This window comes from Megascapheus bottae, chromosome 17, assembly GCF_031878675.1.
Source record: "Megascapheus bottae isolate mThoBot1 chromosome 17, mThoBot2.hap1, whole genome shotgun sequence".
In the NCBI taxonomy this organism is placed as follows: Eukaryota; Metazoa; Chordata; class Mammalia; order Rodentia; family Geomyidae; genus Megascapheus; species Megascapheus bottae.
Window position 1 is genome coordinate 27,347,619 of NC_143525.1, and position 18,948 is coordinate 27,366,566.

Genomic DNA, 18,948 nt, shown 5'->3' on the forward strand with positions numbered 1-18,948 from the left:
CAGGCCATGAGTTCAAGCCCAGGACTGGCAAATATATGTATAATATATATTTATATATATAAATATATATTTATATATATAATATATATAAATAATATATATTTATGTAAATATATATAACATACATTATATATTATAAATATGTAACAATCTGTATATAATATATAGTTTATATAATCTATGTAGCTTATATATATTATAAATATATAGCTTAACCAGCAGTGAACTGACTCTTCTTGCCTCCCTTGGTTTAGGTTTGCAGTACCCGAAGCTCTGAATACCATACAGAAAGCAGAAAAGGTCCTCTTGGTGCACTGTGGCTCTCAGAGCAGTGAAATCCAGGAGCTCCAAGAGATGAGATCCTGTTTATTGGACTTGCCACCAGCTCTTACGGAACCTTCGGTATAAGGTCTCCAAGGAATTCTGGCCATGAGAAAGGAGCTCTGGCAGATGAATTGAAGAGGTGGTCCTGCTGCTGAGCTGTCAGCTAAAAGACATTTTGCCCAGTAGCCCCAACCTAGTATGTTAAGGGCAGGAAAAACTGGGAAACATTACACTTAAAGAGAAATACCCATTCATGGACATACCTTGAATAGCAAACAACCCCTAATAAGAACTCGCAGTCCACAGAAAAGACTTCCAACTAGTACCTGGAGATGCCTAGTCCTTTAAAAAGATTATTGTAAGTCTGGAGCCAGTGACTCATGCCTATAAATCCTAGCTACTCGGGAGGTTGAGATCTGAGGATCACAATTTGATGCCAGCCTTGGCAGGAAAGACCATGAGACTTTTATCTCCAATAAACTATCAGAAAAAGCTAGAAGTAGTGCTATGGCTCAATTGATCTGTAGGCAACTGGATGTTAGCCTGAGGTTTGGGCCATATTCCATCTCACTAAATGATGAGAATCTGCTTTCCTGAGACATTCCTATGATTTCTAGTAGTAATAAAAAACTTCCATACACACCAGTGGGAACTCTTAGTGGTTGTATTGTAATTTAAAAACAGTTATACAGTTAGATATTACTATGGGTCATTACCTGGAGACATGATTGTACTTACAATATCCAGCTTCCTCAGATTCTTCATTAGTGCACTTTAGTATAGTATAGTATATAGTTTAGTATAGTTTGGAGGATAGTTTGCAAATGCAGAAATGAGTATGGGGATCTGGGAATGTGGCTTAGTGGTAGAGTGCTTGCCTAGCATGCATGAGCCCATAGGTTCAATTCCTCGTTGCCACATAAAAAAAATAAAATGAAACTTTTAAAAAAAAGTCTTTAAGAAAAAGATATGAGGCTATTTTATTGGTTGGTGGCTGATGGCAACTCAGTACACACCCTTCCTTCCTTCCTCTCTCCCTCCCTTCCTCCCTTTCTTTTTTTTTTTTTTTTTTGCCAGTCCTGGGCTTAAGCTCAGGGCCTGAGAACTGTCCTTGGACTTTCTCAAGGCTAGAGCTCTACCACTTGAGCCTCAGCACCAGTTTCAGCGTTTTTGTATGTATGTGGTACCAAGGAATCGAACTTGGGTCTTCGCGCATGCTAGGCAAGCACTTTAACCGCTCGGCCAAACTCCCGGCCCCTTTTTCTCCATATATAGCAAGGCAGAACATGACCTGGTCTGGTGATCCTCCTGCCTTAGCCTTCCCAAATGCTGGGATACAGGCATGCCATCGCCACATGTGGCTTGATACTCCTTGTTTCTACCATCTTCGCTATTATTAATGCTATTTTGTGTGTGTGTGTGTGTGTGTGTGTGTGTGTGTGTGTGTGCCAGTATGCACCAGTTCTGGGGCTTGAAGTCAGGGACTAAGCTCTGTCCTGAACTTTTGCTCAAGACTAGCACTCTACCAACTGAACCACACTTCCACTCCCTGCTCTTTTGGTAGATTATTGAAGATAAGAGTCTCACATATAGGGCCGGGAGTTTGGCCTAGTGGTTAAAGTGCTTGCCTAGCAAGCATGAAGACCCGGGTTCGATTCCTCGGTACCACATACATAGAAAAAAAAAAAAAGCTGGAAGTGGTGCTGAGGCTCAAGTGGTAGAGCTCTAGCCTTGAGAAAACCCAAGGACAGTGCTCAGGCCCTGAGCTCAAGCCCAGGACTGGGGAAAAAAAAAAAAAAAGAGTCTCACGTATCTTCTTGCCCTGGCTAGCTTTAAACTACTCTTTTTTTTTTAATATGAATTTGTGTGTCATCCTTGTCCAGTAGCCATACTAATTTTCTCTGTATCATTCCACTTTTAGTATATATGCTGCCAAAGCAAGCAGCAGCAGCTTTCAGCCAGTAAATGAAATAACAGACTTCGTAAACATGGGGAAGGAGGTAAAAAGACATCAAAATATGCTGAGTGAGCTGGGTACTGGTGGTTCACACCTGTAATCTTAGCTGCTCAGGAAGCTATGATCTAAGGATCAAGGTTCAAAGCCAGCCCAGGTACAAAAAGACCTGACACTCTTATCTCCAATTAACCTCTAGAAAATGGGAAGTGGGGCTTGGCTCAAGGGTAGGGTAGTAACCCTGAGCTCAAGAGCTCAGGGATACCACCCAGGCCCAGGGATAGGGCAGTAGCCTTGAGCTGAAGAGCTCAGGGACAGTACCCAAGCCAAGTTCAAGCCCCATGACCCACCAAAAAACAAAAAACAACAACAAAAAAAAAACAGCCTGAGCACTGTAGACCATGAGACTCTTTATCTCCAATCAATCACTAGAAGAGGGGAAGTGGTACTGTGGCTCAAGGGGTTAGGGCGGTAGCTTTGAGCTGAAGAGCTCAGGGACAGCCCCAGGCCCATAGTTCAAGCCCCAAGACCCTCAAGAAACAAAGGGGGGGAGGACAAAGGAACCCAAGTTACAGAAAAAGCTCATTTATTGCTAAGCATACATAGAAACTATAGGAGCACCACCAGGTAATATGTTATTGCCATTCTTATAGTTTTCTTCCAGGATACTGGGACATTGAATTGGAGCATTAAGTGCCCCTGGGGTCCAGAATTTTGCCTATGAAGAGAAGGGCTCCTGTGTCTGTGTCCCTTAGTACAAAGATAAAAGGTTGGTTAAGGTGATAGTCCAGGGGGAAGGTAAGGCGGGTAACCTGCAGGGCTGAGCTGGGGGTGGTTCCTGCGCCATCTTCATTCCACTCAAACCCAACCCTGTGTTCTATTTGAGTGAGCTTGACAGGTTTGCCTGTGATCTTGCTGAAGTCCGGTGTCTCAAACAAGGATTGCAGTTCTGCAGAGGTTAAAAGAGATTCCCATTAAAACCTTGCCTTACGGGGCCGGGAGTTTGGCCTAGTGGTTCTAGTGGTTAAAGTGCTTGCCTAGCATGCATGAAGACCTGGGTTCGATTCCTCAGTACCACATACATAGAAAAAAAGCCGGAAGTGGTGCTGAGGCTCAAGTGGTACAGCTCTAGCCTTGAGAAAGTCCAAGGACAGTGCTCAGGCCCTGAGCTCAAGCCCAGGACTGGCAAAAAAAAAAAAAAAAGGGGGGGGGGAGTGCGGGAGTTGGCCTAGTAGTAGAGTGCTTGCCTAGCATGCACTAAGACCCAGGTTCGATTCTTCGGTACCACATATATAGGAAAAAAAAAAAAAAAACACCTTGCCTTACCTAATACCTCAAAGAAAAGGCAAAAAGGCAGGCAAGCTGAGAATGGAGTACTTCTTTGACCTGTGAAGCTCAGAGCCAGGGTAAGGGATTTTCCCAAGAGGAATGTCTATTAAAATAGAGGATGAATCCAAGGCCTGTCTACAAGGCTATGGAGCCCTTGGGTTCTGCTTCACAAAGTGGGAGCCCCTAAGATTCAACCCCACCACAACCTCCCAGAGCAAAGAGGTCTTGCGAACATACTCATCTCTTGTAGGGACTTGGAAACTTCGCCTTCATAACTCAGCTTCAGCTTGGGGACAGTCAGGACTGCTTGGATGGTCTTCAGTTCTCGGTCTATGTCGTGAATGAATTCAGAGGTGAGGCTGTCTTCTATCAAAGTCAAGTTCTGCGTTGCTTTCATGGGCAGGAAGAAGATGATACTCATACTTCCAGTCAAGGGTAGCTGAGCAATCTGAAACAGCAAGAGCACATCAGTAAGTCATTTAACACCTCAAAGCCTAGGAATGAACTGATCGTAAATGCTAAACCTTCCCTTTTTGCTCTGTGTATGCCCAGCTCCTGATCTAGATAAAAATTATGATGTAGCAGTCAGTAATCTCTAGATGCTCCTTAAAAAAACAAACAAAACTGGGCACTGGTGGCTCACACCTGTAATCTTAGCTACTCAGGAGGCTGAGATCTGAGGATGACAGTTCAAAACCAGCCTGATCAGGAAAATCTAACACTCATCTCCAGCTACCAAAAAGCCAGAAGTAGAGCTCTGGCTCATGTGGTAGACATCAGCCTTGAGTGAAGAAGCTAAAGGATAACTTCCAGGCTGAGTCAAATCCCAGTACCAACATTTAAAAAAAAAAAAAAAGCTGATACCAACTGCAATTATCTGCTGAAAGTGTTTTTTTTCTGTGCTTCTTAGGAATCACTTAGAAGTGAATATCAGATCTCAATTTTCTCCCCAAATCTACCTGCCAATGGTACCTGATCATTTGCTGTGTGCAGATCACCAAACTAGAAGTAAGGGTGATGGCACACATCAAAGCCTGAGCAGCGATAAAGTCTGATCTTGCCAGGCGCCCGTGGCTCACACCTATAATCCCACAATCTGAGGATCGTGGTTCAAAGTCAGCCTGGACATGAAAAATCCATGAAACTCTTTATTTATTTATTTATTTATTTATTTATTTATTTATTTATTATTTATTTTTGTGGGTTATGAGGTTTGAACTCAGCCTGGGGCTGTCTCCGAGCTCTTCAGCTCAAGGCTACTGCCCTACCCCTGGGCCTGGGCTTTGTCCCTGAGCTCTTCAGCTCAAAGCTACCACCCTACCATTGAGCAAAGCCCCACTTCCCATTTTCTAGAGGTTAATTGGAGATAAGAGTCAGGTCCTTTTGTGCCTGGGCTGGCCTTAAATCTTGATCCTCAGATCTTAGCCTCCTGAGTAGCAAGGATTATTATAGGCGTGAGCCACTGTACTGGCTCTGAGACTCTTATCTCCAATTAACCACCAGACCAGAACTGGCACTGTGGCTCAAAGTGGTAGAGCACTAGCCTTGAGCTGAAGAGCACAGGCACAGCACCCAGGCCCAGAGTTCAAGCCCTATGACCGGCAAAAAAAAAAAAAAAAAAAAAAAAAAAAGTGGGTGGATTTTCTTAACCTAAAGTCCATGGAAAAAATGGCATCACAGGTCCCAAGAGCCACCCGACATCATATGCAGAGATGGATGCATGTACACAGATAATGTTTCAGGTAAAAAGCCAGAAGGCTGGAGATGTGGTTCAAGTGGTAGAGAGACAGCCTTGAGTGAAAAAGCCAAACTAGAGCATGAGGCCCTGAGTTCAAGCCTCAGGACCAGAATGAAGAAGAGTAGGAGGAAGAAGAGATGAGGTATATTTGAAAGCCTTAGAATGACAATTTGGAGTTAGACACATTTTCAAAATACAGCTCCATTTTTGGCAGGAAAGAGGATACTGAAACTTTAGCTCTTCATTTTAAAAATAAAAGTACTCTAGAAGATATTTCAGGATTTTAGTGCCAAGTAATTGTTATTGTTTTGTTTTGTTTTGCTTTGGGTTTTTTTGTTTTGTTTTGTTTTGTTTTCAGAGAGGGCCTCAAAAAAAAAACTAAACACAAGCTGGCCTCAAATTCAAGATCCTCCTACCTCAGACTTGCAAGCCCTTGGATTACAGACATGTACCACCGTGCTCAGCTTTACGTGCCAAATATTGAGGGCCTATTTCTCATTTCTTTAAGCTTAGAGAATGTTTATTCTGAGAGGATTTTTTTTTTCATTTCTTTTGTCAGTCATGGAGCTTGAACTCAGGACCTAGGTGCTGTCTCTGAGCTCTTTTGCTCAAGACTAGAACTCTACTACTTTGAGCCATAGTTCCACTTCAGTTTCCTGATGGTTAATTGGGAGATGAGAGTCTCATGGACTTTCCTGCCCTGGCTGATTTTGAATCATGATCTTCAGATCTCAGCCTCCTGAGTAGCTAGGATTACCAGTACCCAGTCTTCATTCCATCTTGAGACTAAAGGCTCAGAAGACTTGCTTACACAGTCACACAGCAGGCAAAATGCTGATCGTTATCAAACCCATTTCCATAAATCATGCTGTCTCTCTTTGACCTCTCCCACCCACCTTGCAGTTGAGATCAGAATCCAAGCCATAGCGTAAAATGGCATTGGGGTCTGACATCATGGGGACTTTCACAGTCCTCTCCTCATCCAAGTGGAAATCCTGGAGGGAAGTCTTCCTGGAATCAAATTTCGTCACCCATTGCCCTGGAATGGAACAAATGGAGTATTCTGAGCCCCAGGCACCAGAAAGGCCTTAGGGACCATGCTGGGTCAATTTCCTGACAGCTTGAAAGACTAGTCCTCAGCAGCTCTAACACAGGAGGAAACAGTTGCCCTATCTCAGCATGTGTGCTTTGAGCCACAGTACTTCTGGCACCCAGAATCTCTTCCACAAGCCAACTCAGTTGGAAAGAAGTTGATTTTGATTTGATTTCTTTCATCTAAGGTGGTCTTTAATATGCTGTGCTGTAGCTCCATGAGCACCTGAAGATGGAAGCCACTTTGCTTTCCTCTGGGAGTTCAGGGGTCCACTCATGCTGCTATCTGATAACATGGTCCCAAAGCATTTTCAGGGGAAGATTATGCGATTGTCTACCCACCCACCCACCCACCTACCCACCTCCAAGGCCTTATCTGAACATGGTGGATCTCAGTAGGCTGTGCAGTCTTCTCTGTGCACATCACCCCTGTCTAGAATGGTGGTAGATAACTAATGACAGTTTACTGACCACCTCCTGTGCCACAGGTAGCATACTAGGATTGCTTTGAAAACAAGTGAATATATAATATTCTATACTTTATAAAGCAGGTGTATGAACCTGACATTAAAGATGAAGTCTCAGAGCCTGGAAGGTTTCAGGGTTCTGCAACCAGCTAAAGGAAGAGCTAGGATTTAGCGTGGTCAGGCTTCTTACACCTGTGGCCACTCATCAGTCCCTCTGTAGACACCCGGTAGATGATAAGCAAATGTGCTGCCACCCATGCTGTTCTCCCCTGGGTCAGGTCGGCAAGGCTTGGACTTCTCTTTCTCAGCCCCCTGACACCTGTCTCCAGCCCCTGGCCACAGAGAAATGGGGAGACCCTCACCCTTGAAGTAAGCCACACCCAGAAGCAGAATACTGAAGTCGCTGGGCATCTCCCTAGTGGACCTGGCAACTTTCCCTTTCATCTGGGCCTGTACCCAGTTGTTAATCTCCTGCAGGTCTATGCGAGAGTTGCCTGTCGTGATTCTGGGCCTTGTCCCATATGACTTTTCCAGTGCTGCAACAAAGCTGGATTTTACCCGCAGCTCTAAAAAGAAGTAAGGAAAAGAAGAGGTTAGTGTACAGCCGGGAGCTGAACCAGCACACCCTGTCTTTGAGAGTGTGCCAGGCTTAGGTTCTGGTTTACCACACAGCAGGCCCCCGTTTCCTGCCCAGCATCTTCCTGTGACTGGCCCAAACATCTGCTGGCTTCCCCAGGCACTAGACAGAGAACAATGGATTCCATCCATTGCTGTTTCTCTTTATGCTACTGCAAACCACTGCCCTCCACCCAAAAGAAAAAAAAAAAAAGTTAAAAACCACACCCTCCTGCCTGCCATCTTCCTCAGCCCACTTCCTCTTCTGATCTTCATGGGCCCCTTCCTGTCTACCAGTGCCAGGCCCGGCCTGAACACACTTATCTTTTGTTTAGAGAAAATAAAATTCATCTTGGAGCTTAGAGCTCCTAACTGTCAGACAACCCTGGCTGGAAAGGCAGTTGACTGCTTGGGTATGGTAGGATGTGCCTGTAATCTCAGCACCAGAGAGGCCATCAGGAGAATCATAAGGAGGTGGGGAGGGAAATAGAAGGGAGGGAAGGAGAGATGGGGAAAAGGGAAGAGGAAGGAAAGAAGAAAATGAAGACAGAGAACTGACTCCTCTCAAAGACAATTCGGGAAGCACTCTTGAAGTTCTTCTGGGGTGCAGTGACGGTGGCAAGGAGCTCCTTGTAGGTGCCATGGATATCAGGGTTACTAATCAAGTCATAGTAGAGAGCCAGGTGGATGGTGGATTCCGTACGCTGTTCTGCGCCTGTCAGACAAGATGGCGAGCCTTGAATAACTGCCGGTCCCCAGTCAGGCCTCTTTCGAGACAGCAATGCTAAACATTTCTTAAGTAGGCTAAAGACATTAGAGCCAGAGATAAGGTTGGGGTGAGCACAAGTTCATGTACTCTTCATCTCAGCCCCTACACTGTTTAGTAGTTACTTGTTTGAGTGTCCCCTGTGAACCCGAGCTGTGACCCCACTGAGCACAACCCCAAACCTGCTTGCAGACAGATAAATCCCCAGAACATGAGTGAATAGCTGGCACACAGTGGGAGCTTATTTAAGGAATGAATGAATGTTCAAGGCACCATGTCAATAAACAGTGGGAATTATGGGTGTATAACCCCTGAGCTCCCGGTGCATGGGCAGAACCCCGCCCCCATGCACACCTAGCCAGCTTTATGAGCCCATTATTCCCCTCCCCAAGCTGCACATATGCAGGAGCCCCATGGAGAGGGGAGGGGAGGGGTCTCCAGGTCCATCTGGGGCCTTCTGCAGCTACATACTCACCCAAAGAAAGGGCAGACAGGGCTGTGGCCATGCTGAGTGGAGACAGCAGCACATTGGCAGTAGGGCTGGCACTGGATCTCTGACGGTACAGGTCATAGCCAAAGTTGGAGATGGCTGCTGCCAGCTTGTTCACAGGGATCTTGAAAAAGGGGTCCTCTTCCTCCACTGGCTCCCCAGTGCTGTCGGGGACTGGGGAGTCCTGGATAAGAAGTAAAAGGAACAGAGGAGGCCGGAAGTTTGGGCTAGTGGTGGAATGCTTGCCTAGCATGCAGGAAGACCTGGGTTCGATTACTTGGTATCATCCATAGAAAAGCCAGCAGTGGTGCTGTGGCTCAGGTGGTGGAGCTCTAGCCTTGAAAAAGCCCAAGGACAGTGCTCAGGCCCTGAGTTTAAGACCCAGGACTGGTGAGGAGGGGGAGAAGGACCAGAGGAGACATTAAATGAATAGTGTCTCCTCCTAGCCTTGAGTGGGCTTGGGTGGGCTTGTGTTCTAGCTTTGGAGTTTGTGGTTTGTTTAGCCTAATAATGCTTGAGCTCACTGCTAGGAAGAGGCGGCCTGGAAGGGAGGTTAGCTGGCCAGGTTTAGATATCTGTGAGATAGAAGCCTGGCACACTTGTTTAACCAATGATCAGGAGTGCTCCATCTCCATCCCTCAACCCCACAAGATACCCTGTACCCAGACCACCCTGGGCTTCCATCTGGTCATCCTTGCTGATGGCCCCAAGGCTCTGTCACATCTTTCTATCTCACCCTTCCCTGTCTTTCCTGGCCCTGTGTCCTTTACTCCACAGATTTTCCCTGGCCAGCACCATTTGAAGGAAATTTTTGGCTTTCTGACCTTTTCAGAGCCAAAGGTCACCATTATGCTAGGCTCTAGGCTCCATGTTGTATGCTCTTGCTTAGTTCATTTACTTTTTAGTGCTGGGGGTCAAACGCAAGGACTTAGCCATGCTAGGCCAGAGAACCCTCTACCACAGAGCTACACCCCAGCCTCTGTTAATTCTTTTTTACTTCCTTCATTTCTTCCTCATTGATACATTCATCTGGTACCTCAAAATATTAATGTCTCAAAAGAATTGAGTATGATAGATGGTTGTGGGTAGGGGTACAGTAGGTAGAGCACTGGCATAGCTACACAAGCCCTGGGTGCATTCCCCAGCACCAAAGACAAAGAAGAGTAGATGTTCAGTAGCTTAAAAAAAAATGAGGGCCGGGAGTTTGGCCTAGTGGTAGAGTGCTTGCCTAGCATGCACGAAGACCCAGGTTCGATTCCTCGGTACCACATACATAGAAAAAAGCCAGAAGTGGTGCTGAGGCTCAAGTGGTAGAGCTCTAGCCTTGAGAAAGTCCAAGGACAGTGCTCAGGCCCTGAGCTCAAGCCCACGACTGGCCAAAAAAAAAAAAAAAAAAAAAAATGAATAGTCATAATGTAAGGAAACAGAGACTGAGTTAAGGCCACTAAGCTGGTGAGTAGAACCATAATTGAAACTTAGAACCCATCAAGTTCAGGGCTCTGCCCCAGCTGCCCAACCCATGAATGACAACCCTTCACCCTTAGTCATTCAGCAGAGGCACCAGCTGCACTTTCTGAAGAGTCTGCACTCCAAATTCTGAACCAATTACTAGAAAGAACCACCCATCCAGTGAGCCTTACAAGTATTGCAGAGCTATTAGGGAAGATGTTGTGTGAGTATATATGTGTGTTGGTCCTGGAAAATGGAACTCAAGGCCTTCATGCTGCCTCTGAGATATTTTTTACTTAGGGCGAACACTTTACCACTTGAGCCACAGCTCTACTTTCAGGGGGATTATTTTTTCGGGGGTGATTAATTGGAGATAAGGAGTCACACAGATTTTCCCACCTAGGCTGGCTTCAAACCACAATCTTGAGATTTCAGCCTCTTGTGCCCTGTACTTTTCAATATTTTAGGAGCTTATTTTTGCCTCTGCTCTGCCCCCTGAAAGATGAGGAAAAGCTCTTTCTCTTTGTTTTGCTGTCAGAGGAACTAAGGCCCTAGAGAAAGCCTGGAACCTGGCTTCCTATGCTGTAGTCGGCCATGCTGCCTGCTAAGCAGGGGCTAGAAGAGCAGATGGCCCTTCCCTCCCTCCCCACCCCACTGACCTCAGGGCTGCTGGCGGCATTTTGGCAGCTGACCTGCCCAAGCAGGGCTCCCACCCAGAGCAGTAGCACCAGGGCCTGCATCTCAGACCTGCAAGAGATTAGAGGACAGGCAAGCCATTCCCCTCGCCACCACCCTTCCCTCTGCCACACTGCCTGGCCAAGAGTGGACCCTTGTGGATTCCTCCCTCCCAGCCATACCCTTCTCCACCCTGCACCTTCCTCTCAATCAGCCGCTACATCATGAACTGTAAAGCTCCAGTGCAGGAAAGATCCAGTTTTGGACTCCTCTATGGCTGTGAAGTAAGTTCTAGCACAGATGCACTACAAAGCTTTTCCCTAGAGGAATCCAGTCACTCCATTTGATATAGGTTTACACCTGGAACCTCCGGAGAAAAGGAGGACAGAACCCAGAATACCAAGAACGGGAATATCCAGCCCAGCCTCAGCTAAGCTGCCAAAAGTTTTCCAAGTCTTCTGGAATTCCTCTGGCCTAAAGCCTGTGACCTCTGAAAAGGTCATTTCCTTTTCATTTCCCTTTCCAGAGCTCTTCCCCGGTGGCGAGGAGCACCAGGGTCTAGATTTGGACCCCCTAGATCCAAATTTCAATCCTGGTTTTTTTTTTGTTTTTTGGTTTTTTTTTTGCCAGTGCTGGGCTTGAACTCAGAGCCTGAGCACTATCCTTGGACTTTCACAAGGCTAGAGCTCTACCACTTTTTTTTTCTATGTATGTGGTGCCAAGGAATCAAACCCAGGTCTTTGTGCATGCTAGGCAAGCATTCTACCACTAGGCCAAACTCCCAGTCCCATCAATCCTGGATTTTTTTGTTTTAGTTTGTGTCACTACTGAGATGTGAACTCAGGGCCTCACATCTTTATTCCACTCTTTTACTCCCAGCTAGCACTCTACCCCTTGAGCCACATCTTCAGTCAACTGTTTGGTTGGCAATTGAAGATGAGCCTCTCAGGAGAAAAGTATTTCTGAAACCCCAAAGCCTTTTTTCCTTTAACTTCCCCATTAGTGACACTTCTATTCTACCTCTGGTCTGGCCCAGCCCCTGGACCACAGACAAAAGGGTAAAATCTGAGTCTAGGGCTCTAAATTCTTCTTTATTCACCTCATCTTGCATTCACCTGTGCTGTCTAGTGGTGAGGGAGAAGGGAAGTTAGGGTGTTTGTGGGTAAGATCTTCCCTGAGGGCGGGGAGTTTGGCCTAGTGGTTGAGTGCTTGCCTAGCATGCACGAAGACCTGGGTTCAATTCCTCGGTACCACATACATAGAAAAAAAGCCAAAGTGGTGCTGAGGCTCAAGTGGTAGAGCTCTAGCCTTGAGAAAGTCCAAGGACAGTGCTCAGGCCCTGAGCTCAAGCCCAGGACTAGCAAAAAAAAAAAAAAAAAAAAAAAAAAAAATTCTTCCCTGAGTCCTTGTAGTTACAAAGTCAGAAAAAAAATCTTCAACTCTCCAGACTTTGGTCCATATTCTGCCTCCTTCCTTCTACCTTGTAACACACACACACACACACACACACACACACACACACACACACACACACACACAACTCTTCTGATCCCAGAAAAAAGGACTATAGTGTGTAGTTATTGGCTGGAGTCCTTAACATTATGTCTAATAACCCACTGGATAATACTGTCGTGCATGAAAGGTAACAAAAGGAAAATTTTAAGCTTGCTAAGTTTAAGGCAAGACTGCCAACAGGAACCAGCCCTACTTTCTTTCTGTACCCTCATTTCCAGTTGCTCTCAGGAGTTCCATGGACCCCTCTGAGTTTTTTGATGGTGGTGGTTGGTTTTGGGTTTTTTTGGTTAGTGGTTTTTCTACTACTTTGAGCCACAGTGCCACATCCAGTCTTCTGATGGTTCATTAAAAATAAGATCCTCATAGACTTTTTATCTCCCAGACTGGCCTTTTTTTTTTTTTGGTCGGTTGTGTGGCTTGAACTCTGGGCCTGGGTGCTGTCCCTGAGCTCTTCAGCTCAAGGCTACCACCCTACCCCTTGAGCCACAGCCCCACTTCCAGTTTTCTAGTGATTAATTAGAGATAAGAGTCTCGTGGTCTTTAGTGCTCCGGCTGGCTTTGAACAGAGATCCTTAGATCTCAGCCTCCTGAGTAGCTAGGATTACAGGCGTGAGCCACCACCACACCAGGCTCTCCTGGACTGGCATTGAATTATGATTCTCAGATCTCAGCCTCCTGAGTACCTAGGATTAGAGGCATGAGCCACCAGTGCCCAGCTCACCCTGCATCCTTATTGCTCACATGGCTGGTGAAAGGAAAGAAAAAGCTCTCAGTAGTGTGAGACAGAACAAAACATCATCAGGCTTCTAGCACTCACCACTCTGTGCCAGCCAGCCCTGCCCAGAGCTGTCTGGAGCCTTCCTTGTTGGAGATTGAAAATAAGTGAGCTAGAGAGAATTCTGTCAGCTCTGTTGGTGGTCAATGGAGTGGGACATTGAGAAAAGGAAGACTGGTCACTAGGCATAATATTTAAGAAAACAATTCAGGGCCAGGAGTTTGGCCTAGTGGTAGAGTGCTTGCCTAGCATGCACGAAGACCTGGGTTCGATTCCTCGGTACCACATACATAGAAAAAAGCCAGAAGTGGTGCTGAGGCTCAAGTGGTAGAGCTCTAGCCTTGAGAAAGACCAAGGACAGTGCTCAGGCCCTGAGCTCAAGCCCAGGACTGACCAAAAAAAAAAAAGAAAACAATTCAGATGTATTTGAAGGAAGGGCTTCCTATCTTCCTACTTAGCCCCAGGTCCTGAGACTAGTCACTGTCACCACAGGAATAAGCTAAGGACTAAAGATGAAAGGAAAGATTGGGGGGAGGGGAACAGAGCTGATCTAGAGAGGGATGGATAGTACTAAAGGCATGACTTTGAATTAGCTCTCCAGATCAAGCCATAAAGATAGAGTGGGCACGTGGTAGTAAGAGGATAGGGTAAGTCTGCAATGGCAGCACATATAATGCCCTGTACAAGATGATTGATCAGTGTGCTTTTGCAAGAAACCAGTAGCAGGCCTGGGACACAACGATGTTGCCATCCTGGTCAAAGGGCAGAATCTGAGCCAGGCTCCCGGCCTCCTACATGGAGGAGGACACCAAGAAGAGATAGATTCTCCCAGCCAGGAGTTTGGCCTAGTGGTAGAGTGCTTGCCTAGCATGCACGAAGACCTGGGTTCGATTCCTCGGTACCACATATGTAGCAAAAAGCCAGAAGTGGTGCTGTGGCTCCAGTGGTAGAGCCCTAGCCTTGAGAAAACCCAGGGACAGTGCTCAAACCCTGAGCCTAAGCCCAGGACTGGAAAAAAAAAAAAAAGAGAGATAGATTCTCTCTACGGGGCCAAGATCAGCCTTGCTTTTCATCACAAACCAAGAGGCACAGGAACTGGGATGCTGGGAGAATCAAGTTGAGCCAACACATGTGTTTCAGATTAAATCCAGTTGTGAGACAAACACCATGGCTCCTCCTCCCAGAGCCACACAGTCTTCACACAGGACTAGCATTGTGGACCATGCAGGAAAAGGGCACCTCCCTCTTGGTAGGCCCTAGAACTTTCCAAGGGTCCTCTCCAGTCCACCCAGGCTGATACCACCAGCCTCCAGGAACCTCAGTGAGTTAAGCCATGGTGCCCAGAAATCCATCTCTTCACACTCCCAAAGGGTCCAGGACCAGAACTCCTGGTTCCCATCCCTCCGTGTTGGGAATTAACTCCGGTGGACAGCCATGGTGAGGTTTAGGGGAGCCTGAAGTTTCTCTTTGGACTAAACCACCTCCCCCTGTGACATGCCTGAAGGAATGCCAAGCCCCCTAAACTGCACACATGCACACACACACACACACACACACACACACACACACACACACACACCAGGCTAAATAGTTGTTCACATGATACCATGACCTCATCTGTCTCCTAGCTTCTGCTTTTTGCCCTTTTGGCCACAGAGAAAGGTTGGGGGGGCTAAGAACACAGCTGTTACCACCTCCCAGGCCTCTGGTAGGGGTCAGCAGGCAATAACTTAGTGCTGCAGGAAAATGAGATCTTCCAAGATGACACCGGTTGGTTTTGAAAAAGTAGCAGCAAGCTGAGTGGAGGGCAGACTGAGCTTCTATAGGATCATCTTCCACACTCCCCGGGCTGGAAACAGCTCCCTGAGGGTCCTTTCCTGGGGGTGCAGCCTTCTTTGGGTGCTTCTCAGACCTGACCCAGTGCCTCCCCCAACTCTCCTTCACTTGTGCTTCCCACTCCATTCAGAAGTCTGTCCAGTGGGGCTGGGGTGATTGGATCCTGATCTTTGCCTCCTTTCTCTACTCTCTTTCACCCATTCAGCCTGATAGGCAAGCTGCAGAAACTAATATGTCTCCCACCCACAACCCCCCCCACACACACACTCCTCTTTTCTGCTCCCTGGGGCATGCTTGCCTCTCCCAAGTGCCCCCTCCAGCCCTGGCTCTCTAGTCTTCCCATCTTCCTCTGACATGCAAACCCTAGAGCTGCTTTACCTGTGGTTTGTGACAGCTCCACTCCCAGCCTGGGTCCCTCAGCTCACACACAGAAGGGGGCTCCAGCAAGCTCAAGAGCTGTTGTTACTGCCTCCCAACTCAGCTATCCTGCAGGCTTCAGATTACAGCTACTCTTTTCTTAAAGTGACCTGCACTCAATTTGGATTCTGTGATTGCATCATTGTCTGGGGTTAACTTTAACTTCCACTGCCCTTCCACCCCTGATTCCCAAGACCCTCATATTCACCTACCCTTCCTCCTCCACCAGATCTTTCCTGGCTGTCATCGCTGCCTGCTGGGACTTCCAACAAGGAGGTCAGCCAAGGGTATGAGGTAGTAGTGGGGTAACAGGTACTTGAAATATTTCACTCAACCCATGAGTTTACTGGGAACAAGTTCAAAACAAGGCATCCCAGAGTCCTCCATTTGTATCTCTGTGTTAGTACAGGAGCTTAGACTCTGGTTCTGGGGTTTAAACTCAGGGCCTTGGACAAGAGCTTTTCCTACTCACAGCTGGCACTCTATTACTTGAACCATACCTCCACTTCTAGCTTTCTTCTGGTTAATTAAAGGTAAGAGTCTCTCAGATTTGTGTGGTTAACATCGGATCAAGATTCTCAGATCTTACACTCCTACACAGCTAGAATTATAGGTATGAGCCACCAGTGCCTGGCAGGTGCACCATTTTGATGTGTATCCTTTGCCTGCTATTAACCACTATCTCCTGAAGTCACTTTGCACCCATCTTAGAAGCCAGGAAGCACAGCAGACCAGCAGCCAAGTGACTCATTATCAATTGGGGCAGGTGTGTGTGTGTGATGTGTTGGTTCCAGGACTTGAACTCAGAGCCTAGAGCTCTGGCTTAGATTTTTCTGCATACAACTAGCTCTTTACAGGGGGTACTGGTGTTCATGCCTATAATCCTAGCTACTTAGGAGGCTGAGATCTGAGGATCGTGGTTCAAAGCTAGCCAGGCTGAAAAGTCTCTTGAGAAACTTATCTCCAATTAACCACCAGAAAAATGGAAAAAAAATTCTGTGGCTCAAAATGGTAAAGTGTTAGCCTTAAGCAAAAGAGCTTAGGGACTGCTTCCAGGCCCTGAGTTCAAGCCCCACAATTGATACTCCCCCACCAAAAAAAAAAAAACCACACTCCCAGTCCTTACCCCACCCCGCTGGTTATTTGGAAAAATCTCCTGGACAATTTTGTTCAAGAAGGCTTTGAACAGAGATCCTCAGTATAACAGGACCCCATACTATAACCTAACCATTCCTGACACGGTGGATTGTCAGGCCAATTCTAATCACTTCCAAAACACACACTTGAATCAATTAACTATGCATGCCTTCTTATTCCCAAGCCCCAATTCCTTCTGTGTAACCTAAGGCAAAAATCTGTTACCCACCCCCTCAGCTGAATAAAGCTGAAGTTGTACTGGAATTCTGTCTTCCTGTGGCTAAGACAGGAAGAATGCTCTTAATTCTCAAAAAAGAGAAAAATCAGCTCAACCCTTATGGATCATGCTACTCAGGAGGCTGAGATCTGAGGATCATCATGTGAAGCCAGCCCTGGCAGATAAGTCCACATGACACTTATCTCTAATAAACTACTCAGGAAAAACCAGAAGTGGCACTGTGACTCAAGTGGTAGAGTGCTAGCCTTGAGCACAAAGAGGCTGGGACTGAGGCCCAGGACTGGCAAAAAAAAAAAAAAAACCAAAAAACTGAAAGGAAGCCAAGACCAGTGGCTTATGCCTCTAATATTAGGTGGTACTCAGGAGGTGAGATCTGAGTGTCTCAATTTGAAGCCAGCCTGAGCAGGAAAGCTTGTAAGACTGTTATCTCTAATTAGTCATCAAAAAGCCATTAAATTGAGCTGTGGCTCACTGGTAGAGTGCTAGCCTTGAACAAAAAGAATTCAGGGAAAGTGCCCAGACCCTGAGCTCAAAGTCAGATGTGGTGACACCCGTAATCCCAGCCCTCAGGCTGAGGCAGGAGGATTGGTTGTTTGAAGCCAGTCTCAGGTATCTCATTGTGAAAGGTATCTAACCTCAGCTTGGCAGGCGTGAATGGCCCACCCCCGGTCAGGAGTCTGAGAACTGAGGATCATGGTTTAAAGCCAGCCTGTGTAAACAAGTCTGAGAAACTCCTCATTTCCACTTAACCAGCAAAAAAAAAAAAAAGAAGAAGAAGAAAAAAACCTAGAACTAACTAGGGAGACATGACTTAAGTAACAGAGTACCAGTCATGAGCAAGAGAAGCGAGCAAGAGCCCAAGGTCCTGAGTTCAAGCCCTATTACCAACACACACACACATTCAAAGACCACTTTGGAAAGGATGGATGAAGTTTTCTCCCTGGGGTGGCGATGTAGCTCAGTAGTACAACATATATCTAGTATGCTTGAGGCTCTGCCATTAATAACTAAAACCACAAAAAATAAACACAAGGCTTCTCATAGTTACATAGGATCACAAAACCTGGAGAATTCCTCATTTCACATCATTCTGTTCACTGCATCTTGCTTTGCTTTGTTTTCTCTCTCAGAAGCAAGCCAATAAGGAACTGTTCAGCGGTCTGATTCAGGTATTATGCATTGCCTAATGCATATTCCAGGCCACCAAATCTGACCCTGACTTGTTTTCAGGGGTGTTTTTTTTTGTTTTGTTTTGTTTTGTTGCCAGTCCTGGGCTTGAGCTCAGGGCCTGAGCACTGTCCTTGGACTTTCTCAAGGCCAGAGCTCTACCACTTGAGCCTCAGCACCATTTCTGGCTTTTTTCTATGTATGTGGTACCAAGAAATCGAACCCACACTTCATGCATGCTAGGCAAGCACTCTACCACTAGGCCAAACTCCCAGCCCCTTGTTTTCAGTTTTTTGCTCATCCTCGGGCTTGAACTCAGGGCCTGGGCATTGTCCCTGAGCCTCTTTGTGTTCAAGGCTAGCACTCTACCACTTGAGCCACTGTGCCACTTTTTTCCAGAGTAGTTTATTGGAGATAAGAGTCTCACAGACTTTCCTGCCTGGGCTGGCTTCCCACAGCAATCCTCAAATCTCAGCCTCCTGAATAGCTAGGATTCTGGGCATGAGCCATCAGCACATGGCCATGGATACCAACCCAGTAGCCATGAGGGAATGGAAGAAGTGACAACCAGACCCAGACCTGGACTCTGGGAGTAGAAATGGAGAGAAAGAGAGGGAGGGGCTGGGAGTTTGGCCTAGTGGTATAATACTTGCATACCATATACATAGAAAAAACTGGAAACGGTGCTGTGCGTCAGCAGTAGAGAGCTCTAGGCTTGAGAAAGCCCAAGGACAGTGCTCAGGACTGGCAAAGAGAGAGAAGCAAAATGAACAAGGTTGACTGTGTAAGTTGACCTAGCAACTTTTTTCTTTTTCTTTTCTTTTCTTTTCTTTTTTTTTTTTTTTTTTTTGGTGTTGTACTGAGAATTAAACTTCTAGTGACTTCTTATTCCTCCCACAATTTTCACCATGCCCTAGAGCCTTCTATGATCTGTCCCAAGTAACCGACTCCTTTCTCCTCTACT

The 18,948-nt window shown here is 46.4% G+C and overlaps 2 protein-coding genes and 1 non-coding gene across 7 annotated transcripts in view; 1 reads left to right on the forward strand and 2 right to left on the reverse strand.

Moving 5' to 3' along the window:
* Smyd4 (SET and MYND domain containing 4) overlaps nt 1–1,261 on the forward strand; it is a 41,813-nt gene extending 40,552 nt beyond the window's left edge. For all 5 annotated transcript variants that reach the window (XM_090350437.1, XM_090350442.1, XM_090350440.1 and 2 more), the window contains one exon: nt 255–1,261. In XM_090350437.1, the coding sequence (XP_090206563.1) occupies nt 255–408 (154 nt within the window). In that variant the 3' untranslated portion in view covers nt 409–1,261. The remainder of the gene's footprint in view (nt 1–254) is intronic.
* Nucleotides 1,262–2,162: 901 nt separating this feature from the next.
* On the reverse strand, nt 2,163–2,269 carry LOC150051485 (U6 spliceosomal RNA). Its single transcript, XR_016538525.1, has one exon. It is a non-coding gene; the product is annotated as a U6 spliceosomal RNA (small nuclear RNA).
* A 578-nt stretch (nt 2,270–2,847) lies between these two features.
* Serpinf1 (serpin family F member 1) lies at nt 2,848–15,525 on the reverse strand. The gene is made up of 8 exons (XM_090350443.1): nt 15,404–15,525; nt 10,884–10,971; nt 8,761–8,959; nt 8,079–8,234; nt 7,267–7,470; nt 6,242–6,384; nt 3,845–4,055; nt 2,848–3,227 (listed from the first exon to the last, which is right to left on the reverse strand). The coding sequence occupies exons 2-8, from the start codon at nt 10,962–10,964 to the stop codon at nt 2,968–2,970; spliced, it is 1,254 nt and encodes a 417-aa protein (XP_090206569.1). The 5' UTR covers nt 10,965–10,971; nt 15,404–15,525; the 3' UTR covers nt 2,848–2,967.
* Nucleotides 15,526–18,948: the final 3,423 nt, after the last annotated feature.